This window comes from Cicer arietinum, chromosome 1 (genome assembly GCF_000331145.2).
Source record: "Cicer arietinum cultivar CDC Frontier isolate Library 1 chromosome 1, Cicar.CDCFrontier_v2.0, whole genome shotgun sequence".
Lineage (NCBI taxonomy): Eukaryota > Viridiplantae > Streptophyta > Magnoliopsida > Fabales > Fabaceae > Cicer > Cicer arietinum.
The window spans coordinates 8203190-8220760 of NC_021160.2; the positions used below are offsets into that span (position 1 = coordinate 8203190).

A 17571-nucleotide genomic window follows, 5' to 3' on the forward strand; every position below is an offset into this window, starting at 1 on the left:
TACTTTCTCTTTATCTATTCGTCATCATCACTCAACTCATAATACATCACACCATTATCACATACTCATAACTATTATTTATAAATTCGCATTCTAACTCATAATTTATACTTCATAACTTTCTTCTTGTTATTGTGGTTAAACTCCTCAACCAGGTATTTTTACTGATATGCTTGTGAGTTCATATTTTTCTTTCAAAATATGGTAATTTTACGTGATCTGAGATAATATATGTTGTAAAAAATACATTGTACGCAAACTTAAATCATGTACCCTTAAGTATTATGTGTTCAAGTATGTTATACAATTTAAGAACTTACAGACGTTACACAAATACAATTCACGTAAACATACGTGAACTGAGTTTAAGTATCGCCTTAATTTAAGAAATTATAGGTGTTACGCAATTGTAGTTCATGTGAACTTATGTAAACTTAGTTCACGTACATGTAAAATTTTAGGGTGATTAGAAAACAAAATATGTACGTGATTGTGAGTACGTACACATATGTTCTTACTAGTTGTAGGTAATTGGATCTAGGAGAAGACAATAGTGACGAAATGTATGAATGTTTAGAACATGAATTTGGTGAAATGTATGATGGTTTGGAACCTAATTTTGACACAATGAGCGACAATGTTAAATCTGAAATTGACGACAGAACCTAGTATGGTGGATTTGATTGATTTATTTATCACTTACATAATGCTTGATACACAAGATGATTTTTCGAGATAGCTAGAAATGTTGAAAGGAAAAATAGAATTGTTGTAGTCATATTTAGATTTGAAATCCTCACGGCATGACCAAGAACAAAGAAAAAAAAAATTATTGGTTGTGAAAAGTGTGACATATATAGATCTTGGAAGAATCCTTAAATGTGAAGAGTACTTAGACTAAAATATGTGAATGTCCATTTAGATTGAAAGGAACACAATCAGTGTTGGTGAGGGATGATATTTGCATGCAACTTATGGTCTCCAGTCATTCTTTCTTAGGTTGATTATCCCACGAAGAAAAATATGTACTTGGTGATATGACGAAGAGCATGGTCAAACCAAGAAATATATTGATGACATTAAAGGATCATAATGTTGAAAGTTTAACAACACTCAAACAAGTTTGCAATGCACGTCAATCTTTTGGCCAACTCGTGGTCACTTGAAGGTAACATAATTGAAATGCAAAATTTAATGATATTGATGGAACGCGATAAATACGTGTATCGATATAGAAAAGTAGATGATTCAGATGAGTTGAGGGACATATTTTGGGTCCATCCACAAACTATCACTTTTGTAAATAATTTCCACATAGTACTAATTATGGATAACACATATAAGACATGCATGTATCGAATGTCATTACTTGAGATTATTGGTGTTACTTCTACTAAAATGACATTTTGTGTGGATTTGTATATCTACAGTTTGAGAATATTGATAATTTCGCGTGGACACTACGAATGTTGAAAGAACATATCACTTTTGGTGAAGTTCAAGTAATTGTTATTGATGCAAACATTGTTTTGATGAATGCGGTTCAATATATTTTTCCAAAAGCAGTCAATTTATTGTACTTATTTCATGTCTTCAAGAATGTCAAAGTCAAGTGGAAGATGACTGTGTTTCTAAAAAAAAAGGCTTAATTGTAGTTTTAGTCCCTCTATATTAGCTGAATCGCAAAAGTAGTCATCCCATTTTATTTCTCCTCAATTTTGGTCCCCAAAAAGAAATTTAGTCTAAAACTTGATGAAATTTCATGTTTTTGCGTTTATTTAAATTACACCATGCCTCAAGATCTCATGGTGTAACAATTGAACATGAAATCTATGATCATAAATGGTCTGGTGTGGCTTAAAAAAATGATATTTCATCAAGTTTTGGACCAAAGTTCTGTTTGAGGGACCAAAACTGGAGAGAAATAAAATGGGGGGGACTACTTTCGTGATTCAACTATAATAAGGGGATAAAAACTGCAATTAAGTTAAAAAAAAAAACTGCACATAATGGAGACATGAGATGGTCTTGTTTACAGTTCTAACGAGGCTTAGTATTAAGTGAAGTTGACTATGTTTGAAAGAATTTGTCTTGATTGTTCAATTTTTTATGATTATGGATACAAACAGTGATTAAATCCTTATAAGGAACGATTTGTTGAGGTGTGGACAAATAGGAATATGCACTTTGGTAACACGACAACACAAAGGGACAAATATGCGCATTGGAGTTTGAAAAAGATATTACAAGATAATATGGGGGATATATGTAGTGTTTGAGAAACTATTTCTATCATTATTGTATTACACACACAAAGATAATAGCATCATTTGAAAAAAAGCATCATTCAAAGGCGATCGACACAATAATAGATTATATGTCTATTTGTGTGGTGTTGTGCCTAAAAATACAATAGATCACATTATTACTAAGTATGATCGCATGAAGTATGTGAGTATTGATAAGTTTGAATTTCATTCTATTATTAGGACAACACATGGTTTGTTTTGTGCACGTGAAATAGTCAGGTATTATATGATATCACGTCTCATTTCATTAGACACTATTCATGTTTGTTGGAGTAAAGTTAATTTTGATGATGATAAATCGTGTAAACTTTTAGTGTTATCTATGAAACATGTGGTCATAGTGAAAAAATTGATGACATTAATGTACTTGGAAAAATTTCACTTAAGGGTAAATTGCGCAAGATCGCTTACTCATCCACTACGTTGATGTGTCCACATGTTGATAAGATTAAAAGGAAAGGTGCACCTAAAAAAGGAAAGAAAAAAAAAGGGTATCAAAAAGAGAAAAATCAATCAAGTGTGATCCATTTTGGTGGGACTATGTGGATGCAAATGTACGATGCAATGGTTCAAATGCTTATAGCACTACAACATCTATAAATAAGGTATGACAACCTGGATAATCAGTCAAAAAGCTTACACCTCGAATATCAGTCTGTAAGGTTCGACAACTTAGTTATTCCTTTCAAGGATTGATTGCTGGTTGAAATTCATAAATTTATAGATGATATTATTGAATTTGGGGACAATGGTAATTGTGGATGTCGTGCAGTTGTAGCTTTATTTGGAATGAGTGAGAACTTTTGGATATTTATTCGTCAAGAATGTTTGACATAACTTCAAGAATTTAGACCTCATTACGAGAGAATATTTGGTGGAGAAATTTATTTTCAACAACTTATTCAGAGTGTATATGTTAAACAAGTTGCAACTATGGATAATTGGATGATACTTCCAGCAATAAGACATGTGATTGCTTCGACGTTTAACTTGGTGGTAATGTCATTATCACTTAACCAATCACAAATTTTCTTTCCACTTAGAAGTCCACCGCCAACATCTATATCATATTATCGTATGAATGTTATTACATTTATTATGAATTGTCGTTTCGTGCAAGTACTAATTGTGATATTTAATTTGATTCTATCTACACCGCATTTTGTTCTTTAATAATTTATTGATTTTAATAGGTTTACTTGAAGTTAGATTCACCTATACCACTTGCAATTTTAATATTGTTGTGAAAAAAATATGAACGAGGTGGTTGGTCGTGAACCCACCAACCACCTCATGCATATCACTGAGACTCCCCATGCTTAAACACAACAACAACAACAACAACCCCATCACCCACAAACTCTCATGATCCAAAACCAACTCTCTTCCTCTATCTATCGTCTCTCCGGAGGTAATTTTTGCTTATTGATCTTTCTTTCGTTACTAATTGTACAACATTATGCTAAAATTTCAAAAATTAATTATCATGTCGTTTGGTTTTGAGAAAATTCAACTATCGTGTTGACTTTATTAAGTTGATATTGAATGAAATGCATGATCAATTACTCTTTCAATGTTGTTTGTTAAACAGAGTATTCCTTTGTTTTCAATCATTGCACCTTTAAGGTTATGTAGTTGGTGGTGGAAGTTTCATTAAATTCAGTCAAGAAAAAGTTTTCTTGATGAGTTTTGGCAGCGATGGGGTTATTGTTTTGTTTTGAAGGAGAACTCTAGGTGATTTGCGTGGGGTGGTTGGTGAGTTCACGACGATGTAGTTTATGTTAGACATTTTCACAAACACTTGGTGAGACCAAAATGTATTGACGATGTTAGAATTTTTGTAACATAAATTGGATTTAATGACTATTTTAAAATAATACTTTATTTGCATAGAGGAAAACCAAACAAAAAAAACTTATGAGAAAAAAAATAAAATAAAAAATTATAATTGTAAAGATCAAAAATATATTTAAACCTTAAATATAATACAAAAGCCTTATGGCCATCTATGCTTCCTAGGGCATGGCATTATATTTGTCCAATATCTACCATCACTTATCACTTCTCTAAATATGCATCATCACAATCAACATATTAATGAATTTTAATATCATCAAGTAATACCAATTGTCAGCCGATAAACTCTTCTGCAATTTGTTGTGTTACTAACACTTCTCTTTAATATATTAAACTTGATTTTCATATTTCAAGACAAATTAGTAATATTAATAAAATATATATTTAAATAATAATAATAATAAATACATTTATTAAATTAAAATAGTGCTTATATTTAAAAACAAATATTTTATCTTATGGCTTAGGAGGTAGTATAAATTTTCTATAAAATAAAACGACTAATGTTCTAGGCGTATTTTTTGGATTAATTTTCAATGAATAACAATATAAAACTTTTATGGTGAAGATGTATATAAATTAAATTTATATTTTTATAAATCAATTTTAGTTGTTTACAGGAAAAAAGTTATTTTTTAAGGTTCAACTAAATCAATTGAGTTATGATTTTGGGACATTTTTTTTATGAATAACAGAATCAAATGAAACAGAGGAAATCAAGTCAATTTCGTCAAAGAAAAATGAGTGTCCTAATTCACAAACGAGTATACACGGTTGAATTCTCTATAAACCTGATTAATTAAAGTTCTCTAATTTGAGTTGTTAACAAGAGTAGTAATCTTTAGTTAAAAAAAAAAAAAAAGAGTAGTAATCTCTTGAAGAAATGATTTAGAGGAATAGATTACCTAGCCGTATTCGAAACTATCATCAAATACAATTAAAAAATGGCTCAATGCAAACGAAGAACAAAGGTCATTTTAATACTCAGTTGGAGGACCAAAGTTCAACACTTATTGAATAGCACGATCCTAGATTTTCGGAGTCTTCCACAAGTTTTTATTAGTCATGAATAAGAACACCACAAGCTAAACTAATAACGGAGCATTCCAAGCAAAATATGTATATACAAAAATAAATAGATGTTTGGATTTGTGGCTCCCATTAGTAGAGAGATTATTTATTTGACAAATTAAGTACACTCAAATGATTTTTTTTGATATGAAGTTATTTTAGAAGTTACCCGCGAGAGTGTCAGTGAAGTGAAAAGAGCAATAATCAATACTCTTACATAAGAGTATGAAATTTTTCACGTGAAATAGTGTAAAACTACGTTTGATTTACAGAAACGATGTTCATAATCAGAGAATCCATCTATGTATTCATTAAATTTAATATAGTGAAAGAAAAACCATTAATTTTCATGGAGAATGGATATAGAACACGACAGACATTATGGGAAAAAAGGAAAGAAAATATATTTTATTTCTCATAATATCTTCAACAAAACCATTCCCTTAAAAGAGTTGGAGAAAATTTAAGGTTAACTCTTCAACACATGAGATCGAGCTACTTATGAAATTTAGTTTTCTAATCACTGTCCACTTTTATAGAGTATAACATAACTAGTTAAAAATTTAGTCTCCGTTTCCATCCAAACACAATGATGCATTAATCAATTTCATAATCGATTTCTTAATTTTATGCTTTACAAGATATATGTAAGCTACGTTTAACCCCTCAAAAAATCAATTATTTCTGAATAGGAAGCGGCACTGTAGTGGTGATGATAATAAAATCGTTATCTAGTTCCAACGATTATTATTTCGATACAAATTTAACTTTGCAATATATGTATCCTATTGCATAGATCTATTTAAAGTGTCATACGTACAAGAAATGAAAAGTATCCTGCCAAAAAGTGAATATTACAAAATTAATTCATATCTTTACGTATATTTACATTTGAACGTTATTTGACATAGATAAAAATGAATATATACAGGACACTTCTATTCTCAGTTCTCATCATACCGTCTGATAATTCTTCTGTTCTATGCCACTCTGACAATTGTCTAGCAGCGAGTCATCTTCTATTGGTATGGTACGGAAACCTAACTTTTATATGGAGTAAATTGCAATTTGCAATGCCTCCTTTTTAACTCAAATCAAAGCCAGCATCAGCATTTATGGCATACAATAATTTGGTTTCTAGTTGTTCCTTACTGCATTCAAAGATGAGTCTGTTTGTCAGTGAAAATAGTTGACAAACCAGTTTTCACAAAGGCTAATTCAACAAAATAAGAAGCAAAATACACCAAAAAGGACTAGATACACTAATAGTTGTTCTAACTACAGAAAAATAATACAAGATAATAAAATCCAAACTACAGAATCAAGGTAACCTTGACATGCATATATACGACAAAGATTTAGTACCTCCAACAATCGTCTGTTTTTACAATCTTAATCAAGGACATCAGGAAAATTGAAGTGAAAACAATGCGCTGCTAGAAATAAAAACCAGAGGTACATCTTCCCTTCACTTAAAAATTTGCAGTAAACCGTAGCATGGACAACATATGAATTAAAATTGACATCAAATATTAAAAAAAAAGGTTGCATAGCTCAAAGCAACAAAATCTTTAAAGTCAATGTTTTAAGAATACCTTAAACTTTTTGCATGCTCAAACACTATTTCATAAATTAACATCCAAGATGCTCTACAAGGCATCAGATAATTTATTTATTTTAAATGTTACGATAGTATTTCAATATTCCTACAGCTTAACTCTCATCAATCCTATGCATAAACTCATCATAAAACTTACTCCTGCCCCTACAAGTAACACAAAACGGCACATTCAATGATAAGACTTTTGTCAATAATTTCCCCACTAATTGTTTTATTAACATATACTGTTAATTGACAAAACAGTTTTTCTCATTACTCCTATCAGTATAATCAGTTTCATTATGTTCAATTCTTGACCACTCTTGAGATCTACACCAGTAGACAAAAATATAAAATTCCATGTTCGCATTGCAAACTACAAAGGCAAGTTAGCACTAGTACAAACCTTTTATAAGGTGGAAGCTTTAACAGATTCATGCAGGTAGCCGATGTTGGTAATCGGTCCAGAGCATCCTCCGAAGCATTACCACCAGCCCTACAAGAAGAGAAGTCAGAATATTCCACCCAGTGATACCTTTGTGGTTTGTCTATAACAAATACAAGCATTTGAAGGAAAAAAGACAATCAGAGTAGATTATTAAGGATTCAAAATTAAATATTTTTTGGTGAATATATTTTCTAAAATTAATAATGTATTTAATACAACGATTTCCAACAAAAACTTTCTATTAATTTGATTTTCAAACCGGTGTGCAAGATTATTGTTTAGCAAGACCCTCAATATTATAAAACTATTCACCTTTGTATGCAAAACAAAGGCTCAAGATATCGGAATCCAAGCAATGGTCCCCGAGAGCAACCTGTCACAAACCTGTAAGGATGGTAATTTATTATTCATACTAAGATATATCATTAAAATAAAAAAGAGACACCAAATCCTAAAACTATGTTATCTTACTTTAAAAATTTCTTCTGGTTTTCCATTGAAAAGCCTTTGAGTACTTCCCAAAATATCTCAATTACAATATGCTCCTATCAGAAGAAATCATATGTCAGAATTCAAGAGTCAATTAAGAAAGAAGTCGATTCAAGACCAAAAGGGTGTCTTACCCTTCTCATCACGAGTTAATGGCATGAAAAATTAGGAATCCGAAACAACATTTAGACAGGATAGACAAAATAAAAAATATAAGTAAAAAGATCAACAAACACATTTTTATTTTTATATATAAATGTTTCACTAAAAAGTAAAGAGGCGACGTGAAACTTGGGGGAGGATAAGATGTCCTCCAATGTCAAAGAAATAGAAAAAAGGAGTTGTGATGCCCCCGTTACAAGAAACAATGCAACCAATCCAACATGTGTTGAACTAATGAGTTTTAGACAAAAGACTAAACACCTTTTTATAGAGATACAAGTCTCCTAGTCCTAAATAAATATGAAAATCAAGAACAAACTATAATAATAACTAAGTAATATGAAAATTAATCATAAGAGATACTCTAAGATAAGAAACTAATCATGAGATAATTCAAAATATGCTAAACATAATATCAAGATATTATGAGATATATAAGGAGTGCTAGGAACACTCTTTAACACTCACTCTAACAATCACTCTCTTATTGGGTGAAATCTACGTGGGTCCCACCATTTTATGAGGGACTCATTTTCAAAGTGTGAGACCACATTGATTTCACCCGATCAGAGAGTGAGTGTTGGAAAAAGAGTGTTTTTAGCACTCCTCGATGTGAAGTATTTCATATATTATAATTTCTAACACTCCCTCTCAAACCAAAACTTACTAAAATTTAGTTTGTTACAAGAAATAATGCATTTCTCTGCAACTAAAATAAAGTCTGGGAAGGCAACTCAAGGATGCGGAAGAAGTTGCAGAGAATTTCTAAAAAGGTAGTCTAGCCAGATAATTAGAATGATCATCATCTTGAGAGAAGTTTCATAACAGTAAACACAAAAAAAGCAAGATCTGCACTTCCCAAGTCAGAGAACTGTTTCAAGGACAAAGGCAAAGTCGATGCATTTGGGACAAAGACTGAGCTAGGCCAATGCATCTGGGGGGAATATGGAGCCAATGTATTGGGGGAAAGGTGGGGGAAAGGTTGAGGCTAGAGGCGTTTGGGACAATCCGCAAAAGTCACGATTGAAACGAGCTACTCCAATAAAACTTCTCACTACAAAGCTAGATATTGGGATTGAGTTATGCCATTTCCTAATCCCAAATTCTTATGAAACTAATCTCAGGAAATAGTCTATGATACTCTGAGAAACTAATTCTACGAGATAAAGTGAGATACTCTGAAATTATAAGATGTTTTGATATATTTTACGTGTGTGTGAAAAATTAAATTTGGGATAGCTTTTCATTTAGAGTATCATTTAATTGTTTCTTGCTAATGAAAGATTGACCAAATCCACATAACTTCCCGAAAACTTACGCTATGATAGCTTCCTGCATAATTTGTATGCTGCCGCAAATCATCAACATCCAAGCTGTCAAGTGATCCTGATATTAGAAGCTGTGGAAATAAATAAGGTCAAGCAAAATGGGTATTAAATCATACTAAGACATGATTAAACATTATTTTTAAGAATTAGATGAAGATAGATCCCAAGAAAATTGGCAGTAAAAGAAGACAAAATCAGTTAACTAATGAAATTCAGTGAACAAATAAATGTGGATAAGGCTATTCGCTATAGAACAATGATGTCGTTTGCATTGCTCTTTAAACCAAGTCCAAAAGAAATTGTGAAATCAATAGCTAAAGGCTATTTTTAACATATAGAGCCCATCCTCCAGAAGAAAAAAAATTTAACTGTTGCATTGAGTGTGTTTTTGTGTGGAAGGTCATGTGTGGGTGAGAGCATACTTGTTAATGTGTGTAATAAGTGCAGTAATTATAACAAATGTTTTTAAAACCAGACTGGTGATTGAACTGGTGGAGCCACTAGTTCACCGTTCAATCGTGGTTAAATCAATCAATCCGATAATATAGAATATACCTTTTTGATATCATCATATAGAACACTAAAATAATATTAAAATATTGAAAAGTTATGATAATTTAAATTTTATTAATAGAAAATCATTATATAATACACCTGTAAAAATGTCATCAAACAATTATCTTAAAAATATGTATTTTGAAATATAAAAAGTTAAAAAAATAAAAAATTGGTCAGTTAAAACCAGTGTTTACCACTGGTTTTTTATCAGTTTACGTGACCAGCCAACCGGTTCTAAGATCTACTGATTGTTTGGGTAAAAAGACCTAACACCTGACTGGTTCTTGGTTTAGCCGATCAAACCAGTCAGTCTGAGTCTCGAAACATAGACTATTACTGAAAGCAATGTGTGTGTCTTTTTTATATGCATATATATCAAAGTATAAATTGATAGTGGACTAATTATCCAGTGGAAGCCTCTTCTATTTTATTCTTTTAATTGTAAATTAGTTATTTGGTACACACACACGCACATATATATTACAGGGCCTTGCTAAAAAAATAGAAATTTTGCATTCAAAAGAAAAAAAGTTGAACTTTCAAGAATTTGAATGCACAACTTTCAATATAGAATATATATTTGGATCCTTAACAAGTGTACTAAGGGCACTTGTTAGCATTTGCCCATAAATATAAATTGCATTTAACTAAAACTTTTGATTATTTTTTTCAGTTTGAGTTTAGTTTAATCTTGTGATTTTGAGGCTATTTTCCTAGTCTTTTATTTTGTATGCATGTGTATATGTATAGATATAATTTCATATTTTAGATAAGACCACAAGATCTGTATTACAATCCTCCCAGTTACAATCTTTCATTCCCCTCCCGGTCCTTCCAACACTTCTGACAGTATCTTGAGCTCGACAACATTGACAATCCATTCATTGTCACATAGAAAACATCCAAAATAAACACTAATCCACCTACGAAATAAAATTACAAACTGACTATTACAATCGACATAGACAGAACAAAATAATTATCTCAGTACTTTGTTAATTGTGGTCTTCTTCATACACAAAGTAGAAGCTTCACGGTTCACAGTGCACAATGGGAGCAAAAATCTCATCCAAAAGAAGGAAATTAGCAAGAAAAGAAAGTAGAGACAGATATAGCCTCCCCTCAAGAGAAGTCAAAACTCAAAAGCACAGATGCAAAGATAAGAAAGTCAAGCCTTTTCACTTTATAATTACCTATCATTAGGAAAATAATTTGCAACTACAGTACAGACCATACATGGTTATATATGCAGCCCTATAGCACTGGCAAGGGTATATTATGACATGCAGTTAAAATGATATGCATTCAGTTGTTAAACAGATCCATAACAGCACAACACGATCAAGCATTAAAATAAAAAATTATAGAAAAATAGCTGTACAAGCCTAAAAGTGAATCAAGTTATAAGAGAACCTGAAGTTCATGCTCATTAAACATATCAATCCAATCCTTCTGAATAAGTTGCTGAAATCCTCTCAAGAAATGAGAACTTTGCTGGCGAATCTGAAAACATCAATATTTGGTTTAGGTAATGGACACTTAAATGCATTGGAATCAAGAAATGCAATTCAAATAAAATAAAAAAAACACTGCATTTCACCTGAGAATTTAAGCGATGATTGGCTACAAGGTGGATAAAAGTAATAACATTCTCGTTAGTGACGCGGAGGTTTTTTCCCCCTGGAAGCAGCTCCTCTTCTGTTTGCTCTCCATATTCATTATTCAATATAACAAAGTATAGTTCCAAATCCGAAATGTCACCCTCATAACGCTGTTAGTAAAAACAGAATCAATAGGAGCAAAATGAGACACTCGCTAAGAAAAACAACGATGCCCATTCACATTGTATATTTTTATGGGTTTTGTAGTAACTAGTAAGTATAGGTATAACCGAGTTTATTACTTTATTAAGAATAAAAGAAAAGAAGCAAACAAATAAACCTTATAATTTGCGACACATTTCAAAAAGATGTATTACTTCTGCAAGTTTGAATATTTTGGTAATTTAAGAATCACTCGGGCTTTAACGTGTGTGATGCACAGGGCATAGGGAAACAAATATGATTAATATTTGGGTGCATTATAATAATGACTTTATTATAAAATTTGTAAGCTAATTAGAAAAGATAATTTTTTTACTCATATTATAGAAGATCATAACATATAAAATTTGAGGACAGTAATAAATAGTTATAAGCAATCAAGAGAAATACAACTAAAATATTTTGCATTAGAAAATATTAAAAAAAAAACTATACATCGATTGAAAAGATTTTAAAAAATGGATACATATTGATAAGTTAATTTAATAATTCTTATGTTAATATTTTAGATAAAATATTCATTTTTAAAAATTATCTTCAATTTTTCCTGAATCTAAATTTTGTAGTCTATTGACTCTTATTTCATGTAAACTAATAGTCTGTCTCATTTAATTAAATAAGAAAGAAAATATTAGCAAGATTATTGTGCAAATAATTGTCTTTGAAAAGTGTTAAATAGTAGTAGCAGTGTAGCGTCTTATAAGAAAAAGGTAGTAGCAGTACAGTGGAAGATGAAAGATGTTATTTCTGGTTTTATTTTTGTGAAAAAATAGAAATTTGGAAGGTGAAAGGGTGGCTATGTTTACTGGTCCTTGGAGGCAAACTATTTAGGCGGGATTAAGAATGGTTTAGGCGCTCAAACTGGTGGCCAATTATACTCTTTTTATACATAAAAGAATTTATAGTTTTAAATTGGTGCATATACCTATGGCATGGCAATTCAACATGGTGCTGTCATATCCCTGCCATGATTATGCATCTGTGTAGTACTAGTTATGTATCAGTATGTTTGATGTTAGAATACATTGAAAATATCTCATAATAGTTGGTTTAGAGTAACTTAAAATATCTTAGATTATCTCTCAGGATAAGTTTCCATATATTTCTTTATATGTCATGATCTGTTATTTAATTAGTATTAAGAGTGTAGTATTGGTAAAAATAAGTTTTGGTCTTTTGTATAATAAGGCCATAATCAAAATTCAAAGTTTTTATTCTTTCTCTTCCCTCTTACCTTATCTAAAACCTTACAAATGCATTATGGCATAATTAGAGAGACATCATCCTCCCAGACTTATATTGTCACTATTCTGTTGCCAAATTCCCTAAAATCGGAACTCTACTGTCATAATGCCATTATCTCCATGTTTCTTTTCTTCTCGTCAGCCATGCACAACCTGTCTCAAAAACCTTAGATCAGTTTACCGCACTGCTATGTTCTACTTCCGAGTCTCTGACAGCCTCCAACTATCACAGATGCAGTCTGAACCCAGCTATTCCAAATGAAGCCTGACCTGACTATCCAATTTTAAAGTTTAACCTTGGCAAATGGCTATCCTAGGTGCAGTATTGTCCCAACTATTTCAGATTCAATTTGGCCCCAGCTACATGTTATGTATCAGTGGTGAATTAACAGTGACCAGCCTTCATTGTGAGTAGTACCAATGATGATTTCTCTTATCTTTCTGATGAGTCATTTCGTAGTGATATATAAGCCTATGATGCAACCAAACCTCAGTTTGAATTAAAAAAAATTGGGTATCCTAAATTTTCTTGTTGTTCAAAGCTTCTAAGTTCTGAATGTTTCTAGGTGGATTTAAAGAAGTTTTAGTTCTTGTAGTTATAAATAATTCACAAGAAATTTCCATTGAAGATCATCCCAACGAATTTCTTTTTCCTTGGTTATGCAACACTAACAACCAATTCTTCAGGGTGATGATCGTTCCAAAAATTTTGCTTTCCCAGCAAAGCTCATCTCTCTGAATCTTCAACATCCATGAAGTTATTTTCCATCCATGTTTGGGGAACCCATATTATACTTTACTTTTTAGGGTTCATTTGTAATAACAGGCGTAAAGCTTAGTATGAGGGACAATATTAGAATGTATGGAAAATATCTTACAGTATTTGGGTTGTGCCTTGGAGTAACCTATATTTAGAATATCTTGGAAAATCTCTAAAGATTGGTTGCCATAGATCCTTATATTTATGATTTTTATTTAATTAGGATTACTAGATTAGGAAATTAGTATTAATTTAAATAAGGACTAGTGCATAGACTTTTATATATGTTAGAATATTAGAAAATATCTTATAATATCTTTTATATTATATTAGAGTATCTTAAATTATTTATTATGATCAATTTATAATAATAGAGATATCTTTGAATATCTCTCATTATTATTATGATTTATTCCTGATTTAGGATTGAGTCTATGTTTCTCTATAAATAGAGATTAGTATTGAATCTTTTGTAATAAAATCAGCATTAAAACTATTATCAATAATATTCAAACCCTTATTATTTTTTCTCCTTCTTTTCTCTAAAATCCCACAACTTCAACAATATAATAAAACCATAAATCCAATTTAAGGTTTATAATGTTGGTCTTCTCTCCTCCTTTGTCTAAAATCCTATGACTTCAAATTTATAATATAAAAATTCGGATCAAGTTATATATAGTCATATTAGATTTCTTTAGCTTGTACATATATATGCAAGTACAGCAAAAGTATATCACTTCCTAATCAGAAAAAAAAAAATGTAAGCATCCATCTAGTTCTTGTCTATTCAGATGTAAATAGAAGAAATGAGTAAATATCCCTTTTGGTCCCCTGAAGATATAAATGTCATTAGGTCGATCCTCCATTCCCAGATCCATCCAACTAGTCCTTCTATTAATAGCATTAAAAGGACCAATTTGAGGTTGCCAATTAATAGAGGACTAGCACAATGACACTAGCATCTTTGGAGGACTGAAATTGGACATTCTTAGTTTTCTCAAGAACGAGGCAGATACAAGGAAATGAAAGCTAAAGAAATTGCATTACCTTTAGAAATATAAGATGACGATATAATTCAGGGTCCAAGGAAGGCAAGTCATTCAAATAGTTGTGCCTGATACAAGAGAAAAAAAAGGGTGTAAGAAAGCAGGAAGTATAACTTCCTCAAATAGCATGGTAATCTCTGACTAAAATAACGAAACAGAGTACTCATTTGCTAGAATCAAGGGAACATGCTACTATAGGAAGTGCGCAGAACCAATTCATTTCCAAAAATACAAAAGATCCACCACCAGAGAGTCATTACATGAATCCTACTACGTCACACTTGTGAAACTCAAACATCAGCACACATTAGCTGGAAGCAAGTAAACAATGCATGGAAACTCGGGATTTGAGCATCGAACAACCTAAATTTAAATATAAAAGAACTCCACAAAGCAGGCCAAAAAGACACCTTAGGTCTTACTTCTGTTTCAATTTGCTCAAAAAGAATGTAGCAAATGGTAAATCAACTAGAATCCCTTCGAACATAGCCTGCAAATGTAACATGTGAGATTGAAGTTCAGTTTCAATCAAGAAATCAATATAGGTAACGGAAGCATTTAACCAAAAAAAAGGATGCAGACCAATCAACCGTGTGATGAAAAAGACAGAATAGCATATGATAGTAGATTTGGTCACTATGCAAGACCCCACTTAATAAAAGCGAAAAGGGGGTAAAAGAGACAAAAACGTACCTTTGCAAGAAGAGTACCAAGAAAGTGGAAAAATTGGAGATGTTGTTCATGTATCATTCCTGATCCAGGATTTGGATAAAGCAGATGATCCGCTGTTTCCTGGATGCATTGATGTTAAGATGGCCGTAAATCAATTAATAACAGTGAAGATGTAAGGAAAATTATGGACAGTATAAGATAATAAAACATTTTTAAACCAGAAATTTTAAAACTTCAAAGCTTACTTATTTCCATAATATCTAAGTCACACACCGGACATTTTGGTTGTTGTTACAGGCATAATAGTATAGTTAATTTTCCAAACTTTAGTAAACAACTGTATTCTAGGACTTTAGTAAAACTTTAGTAAACATTTTGGTTGTGCTACAGTTTATCTGTATTTGTAAGAATGGAGTTAAAAAGGACTGAATTCTAGGCCATATGGTCATAGAGGCTATGATACCACATCATGACCTAACTCTCCTAAAAGCTTATGCTATTAGGTGTGTTGAAGCTATGGGATTTTAGATCAAAGGAGGAGAGAAAATAATAAGGGTTTTAATATTATTGATAATAGCTTAATGCTGACTTGATTACAAAAGACTCAATACTAATCTCTATTTATAGAGAAACATAGACTCAATCCTAAACCAGGAACAAATTATAATAATAATGACAGATATTCTAAGATATCTCTATGATTATAAATTGATCATAGGAAATAATTCAAGATACTCTGATATAATATTAAAGATATTATAAGATATTTTCTAATATTCTAACACTCCCCCTCAAGATAAAGCTTACTAAGTTTTAGCTTGTTACAAGAAGATAATGTTTTGCTCTACAAAATAATAAAAAGGATGGAAAAGCAACTCAGGGATGCAAGTGAAGTCGGAGAGAGCTGCTATAAATATAGCCTAGCCAGATAGCCGATATGATCATCATCCTGAGAGAAATTCATGGGAAGCAATTGAACAAAACAAGGTTTGTTCTTCTAAAAACTACATTTGGAAGCTTCAAACCAATCATATTGAAGAGGTGTGCTTCAAGGAGAGAAAGGCAAAGCCAGTGCATCTGGGGCAAAGATGGGGCCAGTGCATCTGGGACAAAGATGGGACCAGTGCTAAAGTGTGAGTCATGAAAATAAAAGACATTGTCAGAATGACCATCAATGGAAAAAGAACAAAACAAGGTCCGTTCTTCTAAAAACTGCATTTGGAAGCTTTAAACCAATCATATTGGAGAGGTGTGCTTCAAGGAGAGAAAGGCAAGGCCAGTACATCTGGAGCAAAGATGGGGCCAATGCATCTGAGACAAAGATGGGGCCAGTGCTAAAGTGTGAGTCATGAAAATAAAAGACATTTTCAGAATGACCATCAATGGAAAAAGAAGCCATCGCTAATTTGATTCATCTGTAGGAAAAGGGACACCGCCGGAATGATCATTGGTGGGAATAGAAGCCACTGTTATAATCTATTAGTAGGAACTAAATTGCATGACGAACACCAAAGAGGAAGCAGCGCGACTCTAATGAAACGAAGTCATGATCGATCAGCGGAGTGAGAAAACTCCAAAACAGGAGAGACAATGGTTGGTTCGGAAAACTTGCTAGATAACTTTTCCAGCAACGACAGCAGATGGAAGGCAGCAGTAGATGGCGGATCTTAGAGGAACATGAGCGCGCATGGAGCAACTTTTGACCTAAAAAAAATATGGGTTGTGTAGATTGGGAGATTCCGCACACAATAAAATAGGTGTAACCGTAGCCCGAACTAGAATACAAGTGAAAATTCGAAACTTCGAGGTTGAGGCGCGATTGGCCGACCAAGCAGCAACTGATTGGCGTCAAAACGTGTCAAAATGTTGAAAAAGAGAAACTATGATTATATTCCCTAACTGTTGGGAACTCGATAGCTAAATAGAGGCGGGATCATTTAAGGAGGATCGAAATAGGCTCTAGATACCATGTTGAAGTTGTGGGATTTTAAAGAAAATGAAGGGAGAAAATAATAAGGGTTTGAATATTATTGATAATAGTTTAATGCTGACTTGATTACAAAAGACTCGATACTAATCTCTATTTATAAAGAAACATAGACTCAATTCTAAACCAGGAACAAATTATATTAATAATGACAGATATTCTAAAATATCTCTATGATTATAAATTGATCATAGGAAAGAATTCAAGATACTCT

General features: G+C 31.9%; 1 protein-coding gene across 2 annotated transcripts in view; it reads right to left on the reverse strand.

The window, feature by feature from the left end:
* Positions 1-5947: 5947 nt before the first annotated feature.
* Positions 5948-17571, reverse strand: part of LOC101491382 (E3 ubiquitin-protein ligase UPL6) — a 30538-nt gene continuing 18914 nt past the window's right edge. The window contains exons 17-26 of one of the 2 annotated variants that reach the window (XM_004486466.4): positions 15392-15490; positions 15121-15188; positions 14700-14766; positions 11423-11593; positions 11236-11325; positions 9255-9335; positions 7757-7830; positions 7598-7669; positions 7244-7333; positions 5948-6388 (exon numbers count right to left, since the gene is read on the reverse strand). In XM_004486466.4, coding sequence (XP_004486523.1) covers positions 6322-6388; positions 7244-7333; positions 7598-7669; positions 7757-7830; positions 9255-9335; positions 11236-11325; positions 11423-11593; positions 14700-14766; positions 15121-15188; positions 15392-15490 — 879 coding nt within the window. In that variant the 3' untranslated portion in view covers positions 5948-6321. Of the gene's footprint in view, positions 6389-7243; positions 7334-7597; positions 7670-7756; positions 7831-9254; positions 9336-10565; positions 10746-11235; positions 11326-11422; positions 11594-14699; positions 14767-15120; positions 15189-15391; positions 15491-17571 lie in introns of those variants that run through there. The other variant, XM_073369981.1, reaches the window with a different exon arrangement.